The 19,630-nt window shown below is 37.2% G+C and overlaps 5 protein-coding genes across 5 annotated transcripts; 3 read left to right on the plus strand and 2 right to left on the minus strand.

The window, feature by feature from the left end:
* Positions 1–331: 331 nt before the first annotated feature.
* Positions 332–1,900, plus strand: LOC126376053 (synaptosomal-associated protein 29). Its single transcript, XM_050023218.1, has one exon. The coding sequence runs from the start codon at positions 490–492 to the stop codon at positions 1,306–1,308; it is 819 nt and encodes a 272-aa protein (XP_049879175.1). The 5' UTR covers positions 332–489; the 3' UTR covers positions 1,309–1,900.
* Positions 1,901–2,315: 415 nt separating this feature from the next.
* LOC126376022 (zinc finger protein 782-like) lies at positions 2,316–6,959 on the minus strand. Its single transcript, XM_050023175.1, has 3 exons — positions 6,692–6,959; positions 6,595–6,613; positions 2,316–3,498 (listed from the first exon to the last, which is right to left on the minus strand). Exons 1-3 carry the CDS (start codon positions 6,851–6,853, stop codon positions 2,438–2,440), a joined length of 1,242 nt encoding a protein of 413 aa, XP_049879132.1. The 5' UTR covers positions 6,854–6,959; the 3' UTR covers positions 2,316–2,437.
* Positions 6,960–7,155: 196 nt separating this feature from the next.
* On the plus strand, positions 7,156–11,811 carry LOC126375992 (eukaryotic translation initiation factor 3 subunit C). Its single transcript, XM_050023132.1, has 7 exons — positions 7,156–7,291; positions 7,471–7,587; positions 8,339–8,756; positions 8,910–9,295; positions 9,493–10,776; positions 10,908–11,201; positions 11,298–11,811. The coding sequence occupies exons 2-7, from the start codon at positions 7,495–7,497 to the stop codon at positions 11,466–11,468; spliced, it is 2,646 nt and encodes an 881-aa protein (XP_049879089.1). The 5' UTR covers positions 7,156–7,291; positions 7,471–7,494; the 3' UTR covers positions 11,469–11,811.
* Positions 11,812–12,152: 341 nt separating this feature from the next.
* Positions 12,153–15,599, plus strand: LOC126376077 (ubiquitin-conjugating enzyme E2 L3). Its single transcript, XM_050023246.1, has 4 exons — positions 12,153–12,386; positions 12,754–12,849; positions 13,470–13,656; positions 14,328–15,599. Exons 1-4 carry the CDS (start codon positions 12,360–12,362, stop codon positions 14,480–14,482), a joined length of 465 nt encoding a protein of 154 aa, XP_049879203.1. The 5' UTR covers positions 12,153–12,359; the 3' UTR covers positions 14,483–15,599.
* On the minus strand, positions 14,897–19,565 carry LOC126376018 (histone deacetylase 8-like). The gene is made up of 9 exons (XM_050023171.1): positions 19,420–19,565; positions 19,154–19,325; positions 18,874–19,063; positions 18,514–18,655; positions 17,740–17,846; positions 17,373–17,565; positions 16,811–16,983; positions 16,082–16,282; positions 14,897–15,904 (listed from the first exon to the last, which is right to left on the minus strand). The coding sequence occupies exons 2-9, from the start codon at positions 19,223–19,225 to the stop codon at positions 15,660–15,662; spliced, it is 1,323 nt and encodes a 440-aa protein (XP_049879128.1). The 5' UTR covers positions 19,226–19,325; positions 19,420–19,565; the 3' UTR covers positions 14,897–15,659.
* Between the last annotated feature and the right edge of the window lie 65 nt (positions 19,566–19,630).

Below are 19,630 nucleotides of genomic sequence, written 5' to 3' on the forward strand. Positions count from 1 at the left end.
CATTACGGGAAAATTCCCATCTCATTTAAATTATATAAATAGGTATAAAATAAATGGGAACTTACCTAAAAAACACTAAAGATTGCTCAACTATTATTGTAATAAAAAAATTACATGATTCAATCGTGATTCGAATCAACTCATGTTTTTCTAACATAATATTTTTATGCTATTTTTTACGATTTTAAACTACTAAAATATAATACTAATCTAAATTAGACACTCGTGTTCTTTATATTTACAGGAAATACCGGAAAATTATTTATTTTTGTTTCTTTCAAATATATATAGTTGTGTTGTGTATCTTGTTTTTGAGTGTTTTCTATAACGTCAAAGTCAGTTAATTATCAATTATCATCAAAAGTGGGGCGGACAAAGAGGAAGTTTTTCTATTTTATTCTACAAAAAATCACACGTCTTATCGAGGTCAAGGTATATTCTTTATTCTACGTAGTACCAGGTGTTGTGTTCATATAAGCAAAGTGCACCATGTCAGGACATAAGTACATTAGCAACCCGAGCAACTTATTCGAGGATGACGATGTCGACGACGATACTTTCGTCAATAGTTACAGATCGAGAATTCCTCCACCACAGCCCAGACCCAGCGCCCCAGCCTATGGCGGACACATAGGGGAACTAGAAAGACAAAAACAACAGATGCTGCAAAGACAACGCGAAATAGAACAACGAACTTTGGATTCATCCGCAAGAAGTGTCGGTTTGCTACGCGAGTCTGAGCAGATCGGAATTGCCACGGCCGAGGAACTCTCACGTCAGCGAGAACAGTTAGAAAACACAAACAAAAGACTTGATGAAATAAACACAAATCTCAATTACAGTCAAAAACATCTAAATGGGATAAAGTCTGTGTTTTATGGACTGAAAAATTACATTTCGGGAAAATCAGACCAAACGCCGCCTTCTCGCAGCCAGGCGTCGCCTGACACGCGCAGCACGTCGGGGGGCCCAAGTGGTAGCAGGTTGCAGGACAGTATAGACAACTACTCCCGTGGCATCACCAGCGATGATCGTTTTAATGCCCATCCTTCAGCCCGTCTGCGCGGCATTGACGAGCAGTCCATGGCAGAGCCTGTCTCGGACAGCCAGCGCATCAATAAACTGTTAGATGACAACCTGGATGAGATGGTGCAGGCTATACACAGACTGAAAGATCTTGGATGTGAGCTTGGCAAAGAAATTGATACACAGAATGAGCTTATAGACACAATACAGGACAAGGCAGAGGGGGCAGATCTCAAAATTGGCAAACAGAACAAGCAGATGAATAAGCTTCTGGGCAAATAGTCTCATATTTATTGGCATTTCAAGTGTGCAAAGATTATTCTACTGGTGAAAATGAATTTAAATAAACTAGTTGTGTACAGTGCATTGTTATGGTTATGATAATAATTATATTGTTCTAAGAACATTCCTGTAAGCAATAACCAGAAGGATTTAGTAAAAAGGATACCTATTAGTGAAATTTTATTTTTAATACATTTATTATTTTGTAGCTTCATTATTTTAGAGATATGATTAAAATTATATTTTCAGTATTTGTAAAGCTTCCCAAATGTGGTGGTCCTAGCATGTAGATGTAATTAGAAATGTTTTTCTTTTTTACCAACAAAGAGATGAAATCATGTTTTTTTTGTAAACAGATAATTTTCTGAGATTGTTGTTTTAATACAAATACTTTTGTTATTAATCAGAGCTGCATTCTCTGATGTCATGTAAATACCATGTTTGCGTATTCTGTGAACAATCTGATTACTCATAAACAATGTTGGCACACTATTGTTATCAGTGAAAAAATATAATTATTATAAGTACATTCAACAAATGTGCCCCACTGTAATTAATTCCTTTTGTATATTAATAAACATTTTAAAATGACCTTGCTACTTTTATTACTTTTGGGCAGTGATTGGGTGAATGTATCCTTATCAAGAGGACTGGAAATTCCAGTAATTTATCAATTTTGTATTTGTTTAAAATATTGTTCGTGTATGTTGTAAATAAGAATAAGTAAAATATAAGATAGGGTTTACTTGACATGTGTTTACTGATTAGTCTAAAAGACCCACTTACTTGTAAATTAAAAAAATAATCTATAGGGTACAGTATTTCTTCTTTTCATTCTCATCATCATCAATTTAAGAGCAACACTTTCCATGCTACTTTTTAGGGAAAAATAGGGCAGTGGTTTTCCTCTTTTCATTCTATGAAGCTGTATGTAACATACAGCAACAAGCAACTGTCATTGCTATTATTACAAAGAATTTATGCATACCTAGAAGGAAACAAAATAATTAAAGAGAACCAACTAATCATTTTAATTTTCCAAATTATTACTAAATTACAATAATGGTGGGATCTTTTGTGCAGCTATTACAACTAAACTTATAATTAACATATCACAATTTCAGTGCTGTTAGTACGCCTGATCAAAGAATACATTATCAACCACAACTTCCAGTATCATGTCTTTTGCATCCACATCATGAATTTTAATGTGTTTCTGTAGAACTCTTTTATTAGCAAATTTCTTGGAGCAATAATTGCAGTACAACTCTGTGTTGTTGTGGGAATCCATGTGATCCTTCAGACCAGAGGCAGTAGCAAAGCCTTTCAAACATGTATCACATTTATGAGGTCTCTCGGTCTTATGTGTGTGTGCAATATGTACCAAGAGTGAATGTTTTGTAGAAAAACTTCTATCACAGTTTATGTAATTGCAGAGGAATGGCCTAGGTCTCGCCTGACCAGTATGCACCAGGGTGTGAGCCCTCAAGTATGAAGCTCTAGTGTAAGTCTTAGGGCAATGTGGACAAGCAAACTTTTTCTCTCCACTGTGGGTATTCATGTGCATCATCAAGGTTGACTTTGCTGTATAACGCTTACCACAAGTTACACACACAAAATGTCTATGGTTGCTGGAGTGTGCCAACCGGAAATGCTCCTTCAGAGATTGTCTTGACTTGTAAGTCTTATTGCAGAAGCCACATTTAAACTGTGCAATCTCTTTGTGCGAAATCAAATGCTGCCTGAGTCCATTAGCAGTGTGAAATGCTTTGCCACATTTAGAACACAAGTATTTACGAACATCAGAATGTTTAGCCATATGATACCGCAGCCCATAGATCCTTGTGAAGGATTTTGAGCACAAAGTACAGGCATATCTTTTATCTCCTTCCTTCCTGGGTGGCTGCTCTGCTGCTGTGATTTCAGAGACTGGTGGTAGAGGAGTCAATTCTTTATTCTCAGGAAGATTAGATTCAATGTCCAGAGAGGAATGGTTAAACAGTGGCACATCATATTCATGATCCTGGTAAACCACATTTATATCAATTGAATCAATGTCAGACCTCTGCAAGTTGGGTGAAGTTTCAGTAGTCAGTTGTGAAAGAGTAGAGTTAACTTTAAGACAATTAAGCTTGAAGTTGTACGCCAGAAGAGCGGTCGACACGCACGTTGCGCACATACCCTGAGGCCAATTCTGTACCGTCGGTGAAAAGTAATACAACTCGAGTTGTATCACTTTTGAGTTATTAGCACACACTTCATGTTCAAAAAATTCTCTTTCTTTCTGTCTAATTCTCGTAACTGTAGCTATTATAAATACGGAGATAATTTTTGTGTTCAGTGATATAAGTACTGTTTGTGAAGGATTCATGCTGTTATAACACGTGTAACATAATTCATCTTAACTTGCATCAAAGTGAAATGAAGATTTTCATTAAATATTATGGTGTAAGTAAATGCAACTCAACATATATTAAAATACACGCCATCCTTGAATTCTCACGGTCCGTGTATAATGATATAATTTTAGTTGTAACATCAAACACTAAATTTATTTTTTCGTGAAAAGTAATATAAATTAATATATATCAAAATATTTCAGAAAATACGATCTTGGATATCAATAACATTTCGTGTATAATGATACATACAAGTTCGATTCCATGCGCCACCAGTGTGTATCTTAGGGTGACCTCCGCATAAATCTGTCTATGGGAAGCCATTTTGTCTAGAGCCACAACAAACCATATCTGATCCGCATTGCGAATGGGTATAGATTACGTTAGTATTTCAGACCAAACCGTGTTTTTTCTCTTTCTGCTATAACCACCTTGTAGTACCTCAATAAGTTGTGGGTCCTGATCATGGCGTCGTTATCACCATGGCAGGGTTAGTCAAGAGGTATTTGAGATTTGTCATAACTGTCATTAGTCTCCTTCCCATAGCTCGAAGCATAGCTGTTTTACATAGTTTTCATGATAACATGCAGGTTAAGCGGTGGCAGATTGAACGCTGCTTTCAATACACGCTGGTTAGATCTTTGATGCTAGCGCCGGTAGTGGTATTTTTGAACCTATACAGCTGTAGATGATCGTACATACTTTTGGGTTTAAGGTCCCACTGGGATCCAGCTCGGCATCGGCAGCATCGGGATCTGCCACATCTTCTCAAGAGAAGATTACCAGTTTCTCAAACACGTTGAATGGTGTAAATTTGTCGAGCTTTCTCGTCTTTATAAAGGGAATAACTACTCTGAACTCTGAGCACCACCGTTAATTTTTTTTTCTGTATTTTGATTACATAAGAGAGAATTACGCACAGGACTCTGAAAAATGGAAAGAGGAAGGGGAGGCCTTTGCCCAGCAGTGGGATCTTGCGGGATAAATTAGATTAGAATAAATAATTGGCAATAATTGAGAAGCTCGGTGGCGCAGCGGTAAACGCGCTCGGTCTGCGATGGTTGAATTTAAGCAACTTTCGCAAAGGCCGGTTATAGGATGGGTGACCACAAAAAAAAGTTTTCATCTCGAGCTCCTCCGTGCTTCGGAAGGCACGTTAAGCCGTTGGTCCCGGCTGCATTAGCAGTCGTTAATAACCACCAATCCGCACTGGGCACGCGTGGTGGTTTAAGGCCCGATCTCCCTATCCATCCATAGGGAAGGCCCGTGCCCCAGCAGTGGGAACGTTAATGGGCTGGTGATGAAATAATTGGCAACACCACGGGCACAACCCCTTAATTAAACCAGGTCACAAAGTTTGTAAAAATCCCAGGAGGTATTTGAGCTTCTGAAAGGAGTTAGTTGGCTTACATAGTCAACAAAAGCACGCATAATGGACCACTTGTGTTTATGCGGAAAACTGAGCCCAATAAAGTAACATTAGATATGGGACATTTGCCCATACATGTTGTGCCGACCCCACCTAGAGTAAAGGCAGGAGGATGATGATGACATAGTGGGAAGTTTGCCCACTTCACAATAGTGGTCCATACGCGAGGATACGCGGAACGTGTGCTTACGTGTAAAGTTTTGCGGAAACGAACTCATTTAGCTTAACCATAACAGACCATGGTAAAGGTGATAAGACCTACCCTGAGGATAGCCCTGTGTAACCTATAGGTTTGAAGGTACACCAGTGATCTTCATTTTCACTAAGTACCTATTATTATCATCAACAATGATTCGACTCTGTTTATAGTTCTGTCAATGTTGCGGGCTACCATTAGACCGGGAATTTTGATAATTCGAAGTATTGAATTATCAAAACCTCTGTGGAAATGTCCCCTTCGATCGCCTTTACTTAATACTTTAGGGAATTTCGATTGTGGAATGAGTTGTAATCTTTTAAATAGTTTCAGCAGGAAAGAAGTAACACTAACCAGTTTGTGTGATTTTGGTTTAAAAGTACGTAGGTACATCACTTTTATCTCCAGGCCGTGCTGCCAGGCTAGCCCGAAACATTCCTAATGACCAGTCTTAATATGATTCCTCTTACTTTCATTTGTTAGGGGTGGAAATATTATCATAATTGAATTTGTAAGATTTTGACTGCAAAAATGAACCAACAGTGGTTTTGATTAGGGGCGTAGTGTGGTGGACAAAATGTGTTTGTAGCGGGCAGCAGTGGTGGTTTTGACCTGTTATTTTCGAGTTTTGAGAGTAAAATAATAACAAAAATATTTTATTATCGCCACCTTACACTATATATACGTGTACCATCTTTATATGTATTTATTACTAGAAATTTGTAAAAACATGTATCATTTTACACAATAAAACCGAAAAAATAAATCAAGTTATACCACTTGACACAAATTCGTTGTAGTTTATCGTTTGTGTCAATTGATATAAGTTACGTTTCTTTACTTTTTAAAGAAAATAAATAGAATTTTGCCTTTGTACAACTTTATAAAATAAACTTTCTTCGAAGACTTTTGTTTTTTTGTGCAATAAGACTGTAAAATTATTAATTGAAATATGATATATCAATAATGACTTTTGTATAGTTATGTGTGTAAAAAGCTATATGTAGACTTGTATCAATTTACACAGTATAAAAGTTTGTGTCAACTGATACATGTAATTTATTTTGATCCTCTACCATTACTGTTTAGGTTCTAAATATAACTAAATATTAGAAAAGAAACCTTCCATCATCACCTATCGACACATCTAACTTTTGTTCTATTATTCCTTATAAGTCGCGAGCTATAATTTTTTTAACTTTAAACTCGATTTTCTCAAAACTTGAATTTTGGACTTGTATTACTTTTCACCGACGGTACAGAATTCTCTTCATCATTATTCTGCAAATCGAAAATATTAATCATTACAATTGTAAGAAGCAAAAACGAAAATTCTAAAAAACTTTTACGAAATATTACCTCTAAACAATTTAAAAATACCAAAATATCAATTATTTTAATTTTATGCATCTCGTGTTCAATCACATCTTGTATGTTCATAAACATATTTGTGTCAGATTCTACGAGGCATGTCCGGCAGATGTTTTTAGTGAATGGAAAAATTAAACTTGTGAACTCCATTTTCAACTAAAGAACTTCTTCAAGAAAAAACATTAGAAATTAAAGAAATATTATTAGGTCGCACGATCTCCATTTCGTAAAATTTCAATTGTCAACAATAAATGTCAAAACTTAAGCATAGATTAAATTATCTTTTTTCCTTTTCACCATTTAAGGGGCAGGTGATTGCTGAATTGAATTACTCGTTCAGTGAGTTCAGACTTTCAGTATATCAGAAAAAAAGTGAGTGAATCAGTAAGACCAAAATATCTTATATCCCAAACGAAAATAAAATATTAAAAAAATAAATGCTCAGAGACAAATTCTTTTGACGTGTGGAGTGCGTCGTGGGCGCACTGGATTTTATGTGTTTTTATCTCTACTCTGAGATATTTTCATGAATTTATCACTTGTTCTTGTTGTTCAGAATATATCTACGCATATTTTTCATTACAGAAGGTATTATTTACAATAGAACATAGTTGTAATGACAGTGAAAGTTCTAACCTCAAAAGGTTGAAACAACCCTTATTTTGTGATTTTTTTCTACATTTTGGCATACAATTTGCACATTACCCTTGTTATTACTTTGAAAATATTGTATAGTGCAGTGTGAGTGACATTGTTTGGCGTTGCAGGTAATCTAGAGAGACGTAGCAATCATGAGTCGGTTTTTCGCCACCGGGACAGACTCCGAGTCTGAAAGCTCCAGCGAGGAGGAGCAGGTAGTGCGCCCCGCAGCACCCGTCTACACGGTAAGTACATTTCGGACTAAAACTATATAACACTTTCGACATAGAATGTTGTTTTTCAATGTACTAAATATTTTATACATATTTAAACGTAAATATTCTAATAATATACAAAGTATGGTTGCACAGTGGTTCTTTTTATAGCTTGTTCCTTAGATACAAAGGCCTCCTCTAGCATCTTCCACATGTCTCTTTCCCTTGAAGTTAATTGCCACAGTGGTTAACATAACAAATACTTTATTGCACAAACAGGAAAAAACAAAATACAAAACAAAAGAGAAATAGAATTAGTACAATAGGCGGCCTTATTGCTAAGTAGCAATCTCTTCCAGGCAACCTTCTTTCTTCTTGGTTCTGCTTTTTCATGACAAAAACCCTTTTAAAATTGCTTCACAGCAAGAATGATTTATATTGGTATATTTTGTTTCTGTGCAATAAAGGATATTTGATATGATTTTCCAGGAATTTGAATTTAAATTCTTCTGTTAATATCTTTTTGATCTGGTCTTTCATCAAGATCCTATATAGAAGTTGGTTGTTGTTTTTATGTACTCCACTACTGCAACTTATGATATGCCTGCAAATTAACACTAAGTAAAACACAGAACCCAATGAAATATTGCATAAAGTGGATTTTTTCTAATCAGAATAATCTGATCTATAATTACCATTTTTCTCCTACTACTACTTTGCTTGTCATATTTGAATCAATTATAATATGAAATAATCATATGAGATTATACTTCCTCTACAGTTCAGTGATGATGAGGAGGAAACAAAGCGTATAGTCCGCTCCAATAAAGAGAAACGCTATGAAGAGCTAGAGGGCATCATCCACTCTTTGCGCAACCACCGCAAGATCAAGGATTTCTCATCAGCCCTAGCATCATTTGAAGAGTTACAAAAAGCTTATACTAGAGCTGCCCCTGTTGTTCAGAAGGAAGAGAATGGCATTGCACCACGGTTCTTTGTCAGAGCTCTAGTAGAACTTGATGACTGGGTGGTCAATGCTTGGCAGGACCGTGATAGTAGGAAGACCCTTTCAAAGGGAAACAGCAAAGCTCTGACATCCTTAAGACAGAAGTTGAGGAAGTACACTAAGGAATTTGAAGCAGAGATTTCTAAATTCCGTGAAAACCCAGACCTGCCTGATGAGGATGATGAGAGAAAAGGTTAGAAATTACTTGCTTTGTTTTTGATAATTAGCATTAGATTAACAATCACAAATTAATATTATAAGTAGATTACATTCTGAATAATTATGTTGCAAATTTGCAATGTGATTATTCAATTAAATAAACTCATATTTCTCATATAAATTTCAGATACTTCATCATCAGATGAGTCAGATGACGAAGACAAAGTCAAGGAGAAACCGCGCGTGCGGCGCTCGCCTGAACCGCCTCGTAGGCCTCCGCCCCAGGAAGACGACTCCTCTGACTCTATGGACTGGGGATCCTCATCCTCAGACTCTAGTTCAAGCTCAGATGACGAGGCCCGTGGAGTGACCAACCTTCGTGAACGGTTCTTGAAGAGGACCACTGAGAAGGAAGAGGATGAAGAGAAGGCGGACAGGCGAAAAGCCAGGAGGGCTGAACGCCGTGAGAGGACCGGCAAGATCAGTAAGAAGGACCAGGCTGATGATGGCGGTGAGTGGGAGACTGTCAGGAAGGGTGCAGCTACTTCTGACAAACCCAAGATGTTTGCTAAGGTAAGCTACATTGAAAGCTTTTTAAATAAATTAAACATACAAAACATTGAAATAAACATTTAAACATTGTGATGTAATTTTCTCCTATAATATTTATGAATAATTATTAATCTGTTATTTTAAACCTAAAATCCTTTTACTATATTATACAGAAATACATATGGACAGCATTTTCTTATGGTATATGTGGTTTACAGGATAGCGACATCGACGCGGCTCTGGTAGTGAAAAAGCTGGGCGAGATCAGCGCAGCGCGTGGCCGCAAGCGCACGGACCGACGTGCGCAGCTAGAGCTGCTGCACGAGCTGCGCACCGTGGCCGCGCAGCACAACCTCGGCGAGGCGCTGCAACTCAAGCTCCGCGCCGCCACCGTCGCCGCTCTCTTCGACTACAATCCTAAAGTCTCCGATGCCATGAAGCCAGAATACTGGTCCAGACTTGTTGAGAATGTAGACCAAATGGTCACCATCCTTCTGGCCCACGAAGACATGGTGCTGAGCGAAAGCTTCACTGAAGAAAATGAACAGCTTGTGACTGCACCGTTCAAAGTTCGCGGCTGCGTGCTCACGGCCCTGGAGCGGCTGGATGACGAGTTCACTAAACTGTTGAAGGAGTGTGATCCTCACTCCAATGAATATGTTGAGAGGTTGAAGGATGAAGTTCGAGTTTCTGCACTGATTGATCGCGTGTGCCAGGTCGTCGAGCGTGATGGCAGCCCGCAAGAGATTTGCCGCGCGTATCTGCGTAAAATAGACCATTTGTATTACAAGTTTGATCCCCGTGCGGTAAGGAAGGATCTACCGCCGGGTGAAGAAACCAGCATCAAGAAGATGGAGCGACTCTGCAAGTATATCTATGCTCACGACGAGACCGACCGTCTGAGGACCCGCGCCATTCTGTGCCACATCTACCACCACGCCTTGCATGACAACTGGTTCCAGGCCCGCGACCTCCTGCTCATGTCTCATCTCCAGGAGACGGTGCAGCACTCAGACCCCAGCACTCAGATCTTGTACAACCGCACCATGGCCAATTTGGGTCTCTGCGCCTTCCGCCGCGGGAACGTGAAGGAAGCTCACGGCTGCCTCGCCGAGTTGATGATGACCGGCAAGCCTAAAGAGCTGCTCGCTCAGGGACTGTTGCCTCAGCGGCAACACGAGCGTTCCAAAGAACAGGAAAAGATTGAGAAGCAGCGTCAAATGCCATTCCACATGCATATAAACCTGGAGTTGTTGGAGTGCGTGTATTTAGTGTCAGCGATGCTGATTGAGATTCCGTACATGGCGGCTCATGAATTCGACGCTCGCCGCCGAATGATCAGTAAGACTTTCTACCAGAACCTGCGCGCGAGCGAGCGCCAGGCGCTGGTGGGACCGCCGGAGTCCATGCGAGAACATGCGGTGGCCGCCGCCAGGGCCATGCGCCGCGGCGACTGGAGGGCGTGCCTCAACTTCATTGTCAACGAAAAAATGAATGCTAAGGTATGTATTGTATTTACAGAACATTCTTCAAAAATATAAATTCCTTCACATTGTTCTTTTTTTCATTCTATTTCAAATCAATCAAACATTTACCTTGATATTATGTTTATAGGATTTATTTTACTTTTTAGGTTTGGGACTTGATGGTGGGTGCAGACAACGTACGCGCGATGTTAGGCCGCCTCATCCGCGAAGAGTCTCTGCGTACATATCTGTTCACGTACGCCCACGTGTATGCTTCACTGTCACTCCGGTCCCTGGCCGATATGTTCGAGTTGCCGCGGCAACGCGTGCACTCGCTCGTGTCCAAGATGATCATCAATGAGGAGCTGCTTGCGTCACTCGACGACCCGAGTGAATGCGCAATCCTGCACCGCTCTGAACCTACCAGGATGCAAGCCCTGGCGTTGCAACTTGCTGACAAGGTAGCTTTATTAAAAATATTTAAACGTCCTTAATACATTACATCTGTTATTTAATAGTGTATTGATCACAACTTCACAACAACTTTTATCTCACAGGTTGGCAACCTGGTGGATTCCAACGAGCGTATCTTCGAGAAGCAGGGCTCGTTCTTCCAGCGCGGCGGTGGCGGCCGCGGGGAGGGCCGGCAGCGCGAGCGACCCCGCGAGGGCTGGAACCGTCGCCAGCGCAACCGCCGCCGCGACGACGAGCGTACACATGATGATTGAAAATAACTCTCGGTTGCCAGTTCCATGAAAGATTTCTCAAAAAGGAACTATTAGAAAGATTCCATTATCAAGTTGCCCTATACCTATATTCAAAACAGCTTTCGTAGGACTGGCATCCACCATAAGCAGATTAGTTCTAACTACATATTGGTTTTACATTTCAGACTTACTTGATCAAAATATATATTCTCAGAACTTATTTCGTACAAGATGACTGCCCTGGGGCTAATTCTTTTGCAAGTTCATCTGTTTAGAGGAAATGTAGTTTCCTTTCAATCAGTATGTAATTAAACGCAGTGTTATAAATTATAATATCTACAAATAAATAAAAAATGTCACAATATACATTTGTTTTTCTTTATCTTTACAAGATACACCATTTTTTTTCCCAGTTAGACCAGATTTTTCCCAATAATAAAAATATCTCTATTAGACACTAGATGGCGCCTTCTTGTGAGAGACACGTCACGAACGGTGCGTTTGGTTTCATTTTCTGTTAAAAAATACCGTGCACTATTTCTATATGAAGACGATTACACCGTCCCAAACCCCAAAATATTTCATAATAATATTAAATAAATCGTTGCATTTAATTAAAACACATTCTTTTACGTAAATTTGCATTTATACAGTGGTTTTATTTAGGTTAATTCATGGTTAATTTAGGTATGCATGCAACAATAAAACGTAACTAATTTGTAATGGCGGACATCGAATCTTCACCGGACGGCTCAAATCACTGACGTTTTCATCTATCAAGAGCTATTTATTTCTGACTGTGCTAAGTAATTATGTTGTTGTTGTGGACCTCTATTTAATTTATTTTAATTATCTTAGAAAGCATTAACTGAAGCCGTAATATTGTAAGGTGGAATCTGACATTTGATTACAATGGCTGCAACACGAAGACTTCAAAAGGTGAGACATCGTTTTTTTTTCGCGAAAGTCTTTAGTTTCATCGAAACCTGCCCTATGCCTAAGAATTTCTAGAATGACCTTTGAAACTGGAAATAACTAAACACAAAATATCAGTTTCCTTTGACCTGTAAATGTTACTATTTTGGATATTTAGAAAGTAGACTGGAAATCTTTAAAGCTCATTATTGCAGTTCAAAACTAGAATCTTCTGGTGTAACGTAGATATAGTTTTTATTTGCTACTTAGTCAAATGCTTGGGCAGATGTGATAGTATCAATTCACAAAGTACTTATTAACCCTACTGGTAGTAAAGTTCATTTAGTATGTTAAAACTACGAATCTTCATGTTTCCCTATCCTTATTGCAGGAACTAAATGATATCAGACAGTCTGGATTAAAGTCTTTCAGAGACATTCAGGTGGATGAGTCAAACATTCTCACTTGGCAAGGACTTATTGTGCCCGTAAGTATTGATAACATTTTCTATTCAAAAGTAAAGACACTAGATTACATTCAACTAGCAAAGTATGTTTAATGTAAAAATTACAATTTGTTTATTAAAATATATAATTTATTTTGAAATACTTCAAAACCATAATACTATATTTTGTCAGAGTTAGTGGTGATATAATTGTTTTGTTATAAAAAATGGACATCATAAAAAAAATCATCCAATATTTCACATAAAATAATATAAACCTTTACTAAAGTATCAAACAACAATGTTGCACAGCTTAAGTGCACATAAAACACTTAGTAATGACTCACCTGCACAGATTATGTGATGACTAATGACTTAGATTACACCACATTATTATTAATTCCTGCAGTACTACTTGATAAACCATAATAACTAGAGATGCAAATACTAATTATTATCTGGTTACCAAATAGTATTTATTTATTATATCAAACTAAATATTTGGCCAAACTAATATTCGACACATCTCTAATATAACCATACATTTTTTACTCAAAAGAATTACATTTTTAAAATAATATACTCATTGAGCTCAATATACAAATTGCATCTTTATCTAACACGTGATAAAAGAGCAAAATATATAAAACAATATCTTTCAGGATAATCCCCCCTACAACAAAGGTGCTTTCCGCATTGAGATCAATTTCCCAGCAGAGTACCCCTTCAAGCCTCCTAAGATAAGCTTCAAAACAAAGATTTACCATCCAAACATTGATGAGAAGGGGCAAGTGTGTCTGCCTATCATCAGTGCAGAGAACTGGAAGCCTGCTACGAAGACTGACCAAGGTAGGACATGTTTTTTGTTACACTGCATCAACAGCACAATAACTCATCTACCTCAATACAACATACTTTGCCATTAACTGCAAAATAACACAATCCTTATCTCTGACTAGTCATAAATGTAAGTTCAATATTATTTAATATTGAGTTATGTACATATGATATTTATGTCAATTGAATTTAATTTTATTTTTATAGTAAAGTGTATAAGTGAACAAAAAACAATTTGGTTTTCCTCAAATCCTGTGAACTCGAGGTACCATTTCACCTATTCAAATCTATATAATTTGAAATACACAATCTTACAGAACAAAATTATAGGAGTAAGAAATATATTATTTTACTAGATGACCTGGTGAACTTTGTATCACTGTTTTACCTTCCCTGGCCTTCCACAAATATTGCAAGACTAAAATTTGTTCTAAAAAAGTGTCCGTGCCGTGTAAATATGTGTATATTATGTAGATAGTATAAGTTCGTTCCCTCAAATTAATGTGTTATGGCTGTTCAAATCAAGTGCAATATTGGTTGTACAGTGTCGTTACACGCCGTCGCTTGTGACAAGGTGCGTCGCGGACACTTTTTTACAGAAATTGGTTGTCCATTTGTTATGCAAGGTCTATAATTTTTTACTATAATTTACCCTACTTGCACATGTGACATGTTTTTTTCAGTTATTCAAGCTCTGGTAGCGCTGGTCAACGACCCTGAGCCGGAGCACCCACTACGCGCGGAGCTCGCTGAAGAGTTCCTCAAAGACAGGAAAAAGTTTTTGAAAAATGCAGAGGAGTTCACTAAAAAACACAGTGAAAAACGGCCTACCGACTAAAGGACGGTACTAGGAATAAATATTAAGTTGGCGCTACAGCAATGGATATCTTAAGTTAATGTGAATAGCTGACATTTGAGAAAGTACTCATCAGTTATCCTCCATAAAAATCGAAAAAAAAATTCCACATCATTTTATTTTAAAATCATCTGAAAATAAGTTGTAAAAGATAAAACAGAAATTGATTGAGATTCATGTTTTGTATTAGACCTTGTTCATTGCTGTAGATCCAACCTATTTTTACCAATCTTTTGAAACATTAGCCTCTCATCAATCACCATATTGCTTGCGATACAACATGCACTGTTATAGTTATATGAATATACATGGCAGATGAATGCTTGAAATTAACACTTAGTTATTAATTAGGCTTTCGGAATTGTATTATTAAGTTGGGGTAATTGAAAATTAGAATTTAAAAATTCGTCAAGGTCATTTATTTAACTAAAGTGGAATATTGTATGTACACATAGAAAACACATTTAGTTTGCAGTTACTAGCTCTTATAGACAATAAGTGTCCTAGCTATGTGTTTGTTAGCTTGGAGTGTTCTATAATAGAGGTGTTTTATACTTACCTGTTGTAAAACTAGTGTTGCAAAGAATACATAGCACCAGTTTGAAAACTCATGGTCATACATACGCGTCATATTTTAGCATTTACTACTTCTAGAAGCTTAAGGGCATAATTAAACTTCGCGACATTTAAATATCTTGTGTGTATTGTATAGTTTTCAAACTGCTTTTATGTATTATGTGCGTTATGGTCATCTCTTAATGTTGTATACAGCTATGTAAATAGTTTGGATAGCAAATACCGGTGGTTTTTGAAAAATTGAACAAATAATGCGATGGTATAATAATTACAAAAATGTGCATTTTATGGTTGAAGGTATGTTTAATGTTATTGTGATGCCGCTTTTGCGATTTGAATCATGTCATCTGAGTGTAACAATGAAAATATAGCGTGGGATTTGCGCGCGTACATGACGTGATGACGATGGCAAGAGATTGTATTATTATTTAATTTCTCAAATAAGTCAATGTGTTACTTGGTAACTTACTGTGTGCTGAAGAGTTCAGTGAGAAACTTTAAATATATATTTTTTTCGAATTTATATTAATGTGTTATTTATCCTATACAATTCAAATATATAATTTAATTCAATTTATTAAATTCAATCATCTGTAAAAGCATAGACGTCTATAATGTCATTATTTTTACTTTTCGAACTTGTTGCCTTATTTTCATCCTTTTCTACTAATTTCTGTTCTGGGAGCTTACAAACATTATTTTGTTTCCTACCTAAGTTTTTAACTTGATTTTCTGTTGATGTAGAGGCAGCATCTGTCTTTGTCTTCTTTATTTCTGGTTCATCAACTTCATCCTTAGATTCGGTTTTCAAGTATTTCTTCAAATTACCTAAAAAACATTCAAATAAAAAAACTGGCCAATATATTTGGACAAAATACAGAAATGATTTTTAAAATCTCAAATTTTTTTTTTTAGTTTGACTGAATGCCGAATGCAGTTGTCGACGGCTATACTTCTAGACCATAATAGAGTTAGCGACACTATTGAAATTAAAATGTAACTTACTTAAAATAGTCGCTAAACAGTTCTCTAAGTAACTCTTCTTATTTGAATCTCTAACAAGAGTTGGCTCAACAGCCAGCCTGTAGTCTGGACCATAACTCGGCCAATTTGCATGTTCTGGAATATTCTCATCTAGAGGTACGCCTGTTACTAAAGCTGTTAAAGATGTCCACAGTCGTGCTACATTTGGATGCTTGTATCCCCCTGCATAAGGAATAAGAACACATTACACAATTATTATTGTAATTTTTGCGTGTTCGGTAACAGCTCTAGCTCAAGAAGAGAAACAGACCATCTCTACTGCTCTTCACTTATATAACTGGTGGTACTAAGAGTTTATCATATGTTAAGGATCAAGGGAGGATATTTCATCTACACAACATAAGCTTACGACTATATCTGTTCCAAGTATCAGTCATTCCCGTTTCCTACCCTTTCCTATTACCTGGCGGCGCTCATTCATTCTACCAACACGCTTACTCAAATTTCCGAATCCTTTATTCGTGCTTCAACCAACCGTGCGTGAGTGCCGGCCGACCCCTATGTTTACGTACACCACAGGAGCTATCTTAACCACAACACAAACAATATCCCAATGCGGAAGTCAGAGACACATCCATCGCAAGATGAACTAAGTACCCACACCTCTCCAAGCTTTTGAGCCGTATCGCCATCTTTAATGGCACTAAGATAAAGTAATAACTCATTTATTTTCATATAAAGAATACATACCTCCTCCCAGTAGTATAGTAGGTTTCCGCTTGTCCAGAATCCTGCGCACACAGCAGCAGTAGCCTTGTATCGATAAACCGCCTTTACCGTGAGGATCGTGCGCCAGTGCATCAGCGCCGCACTGCACTACTACTGCAGTCGGTGCGAAAAGTTCCCACACTGTTTCAAATACTCTGAAACAATAAAGAATGACTTTCAGTGGTTAAACATTGACGGAGTATTATTCCTTACTCTTATGACATTGAATTACGGATTCCAATTTTTTTTAACAAATTAAAAATAAGTAAGTTTTCACTAACACAGTAGGCTCGACTGTTTATTACAAATGGCGATACTGTTCACCTATCAAGTTGGTCCAACAGAAAGCTCAGTGAGGTGTGAGTACTTTGTGTCTTACGAGGGCGTAAGTATCTCTGACAACACCATTGGGATATAGTCGTGAGCTTATGTTATGTTAAATTAAAAATAAAGATAGTTTCTACAATTACAACAGTTTTCAACACTGAGAAAATTTATTTTTGGAGCTCGAAAATCTCTGTAAACTTGTCACTATTTTACTTACTTCTCAAACATATAATTGAAAGTATCATCAGAGTATGCACCCTGGAAGGGTACATTGCAACTGTACCCCTTCCCTGCTAAGGTGCCAATATCATCTAGGCTGCCTGTACCAGGGTAGAAGCCCGGCTCATACTTGTGGAGGGATAGAGTGAATACTGACTTGCTTAAGTTATATGCATCTTGAACTCCATTACCTAAAAGATAATATAAGTTATTTTGTTTAGCAAAAAAATAGAAACATAATTATGGTGGCTTGTAATTTATAAATAAGTACTGTTTTTATGATGGTCTATTAGATTACAAGAGGTGACTTTTGAAGCTCTGTAAAGATGGAATAAAATCTTTTTAACTATGTATACCCTCCTCACCATGATGTATATCCAAGTCTATGTACAAGACCTTTGGAAACTTTGTTCTTAGTGTTTCTATTGCCAATACAATATCATTCACATAACAAAATCCATCAGCTGCAAACCTGAAAGGAAATGTTCAGATTCTTTTAAAATGAGGGATTTAGCCCATGGACATTAGGCTATGTTCCCGCGAAAATAATATAAATGGCGCTGTCGAGATTTAACGTGATAATGACCTATTTTCTCACTTGCTACATTAATTATTCAAAAATAGGTACTATGTAATGGCAGATGGATATATGAAAATAATTGTTGCTTGATATTTGGATCACATTATGTAGAATTATGTTGCTACCAATATTGCTTTTTATTTTGTTCAGAATAATAATGGGGGGATGATGTAATTGTGCCTGGGTGTAATTAAAAGTCATCATACATATATGCCGAAAAACAAAGATAAAAGATGCATAATTTATGTCTGTTATCCACGAAATTAGAAGGTTAACCAAAGGGAAATCTACACCACCATCTATATTCATTGTTTGAGGTTTACGCAGTTATGATCATAATAATAAACCTGATAATAATGGTTAGTCCCAGCTATTAGCTGTAAAAATACCTCCACCAATGCATGGCATGGCAGTGGCATGGTGGAGTATGCTCCATAAAGGTTGATTGAGAGGAGGCCTGTGCCCAGCAGTGGGACGTATATAGGCCATTTATATTGTATGTTAATACAGTCATACTCATGTATCATTATTTGCAATATTTAAACGTAGAGTATTGTACCTCTGAGCATGGTGCCATCCTCCACACCAGTTGATGGCAACATTAGCCACACCAAGCACAAGGGACTTAGCGGCTGTTATTGAGCCTCCAGCTATGGTGGACACTAGCTCAAACATGTTAGACACTGGTGGACAATCATATCCTGTAACAAAAGGTATATGGAACAAGTTATTATTTATTTTATAAGAAAAGAAATATCTACCACCATTCATAATTTATAAGATTTTTTAAAGCCTTTGTTTTACTGTATTTATTTACTATATACCTGGTAGGTACACAATCGAAGGTATTTAGTAGTCAACTAAGCAGTCTTCTGTCTACCCACTAAAATGGAATTAAGTTTATAAAGTAAAGAAATACCAATTCCATGTTCTTCATCCTGTACAGAGCTCATGTAGTCATCATCGACGTTGGTAAAAGTCTTCAAATGATCCAAATATAACTCTGAATGGAAACCCTTCAATTCCATGTAAGTAGCAGGTATGGAGCGAACTACTTGCACATGATTTAAGAGTTCATATGCAGCTATTAAGTTATGCACTAAAGATGCCTGAAAAGGTGCAAATTGCATTTTAAACTTTGGAACAAATTTGAACTAGATTTTTTTTGAAATACCTACTTTGATGTAAAGTTTACGTACCCGACCAAATACTGCGGGTAACCGATCACACTGTTTTATTAAATTTTCATCCAAAACGTAAAATACTTTCATTTTATCAGCACAGACTTAGTTAACAAACATACAAATCTTTTTTGTCGCAATCAGCTGTTACATTTATGGCGGGAAGCAACTTTTTTTTAACTGCAAGAAGCAAGGACCTCAGGCAAGGACCAGGTATGCAAGAAGGGAGCGGACCGGTGTTGCCAATAAAAACTTGTCAAAATCCCCAATAATAGTGTTAAATTCTATTCTGAATTTTCTTAGAATACCGATGAATTGCCCATTTATAATGCCACCACTCGTACAAATCGCTATAATGACGAGTAGAGGACGCTAGACCTCAAGTACACCGTATAGAGGTGCTATTATACATACGCACAAAGGTCATGACACAAAATAATGCAAAGTAAACGAATTCCTTTGTAAAGAAAAGTAGCTATTGGAGCGATAAAATGA

This window comes from Pectinophora gossypiella, chromosome 20 (assembly GCF_024362695.1).
Source record: "Pectinophora gossypiella chromosome 20, ilPecGoss1.1, whole genome shotgun sequence".
NCBI lineage: Eukaryota > Metazoa > Arthropoda > Insecta > Lepidoptera > Gelechiidae > Pectinophora > Pectinophora gossypiella.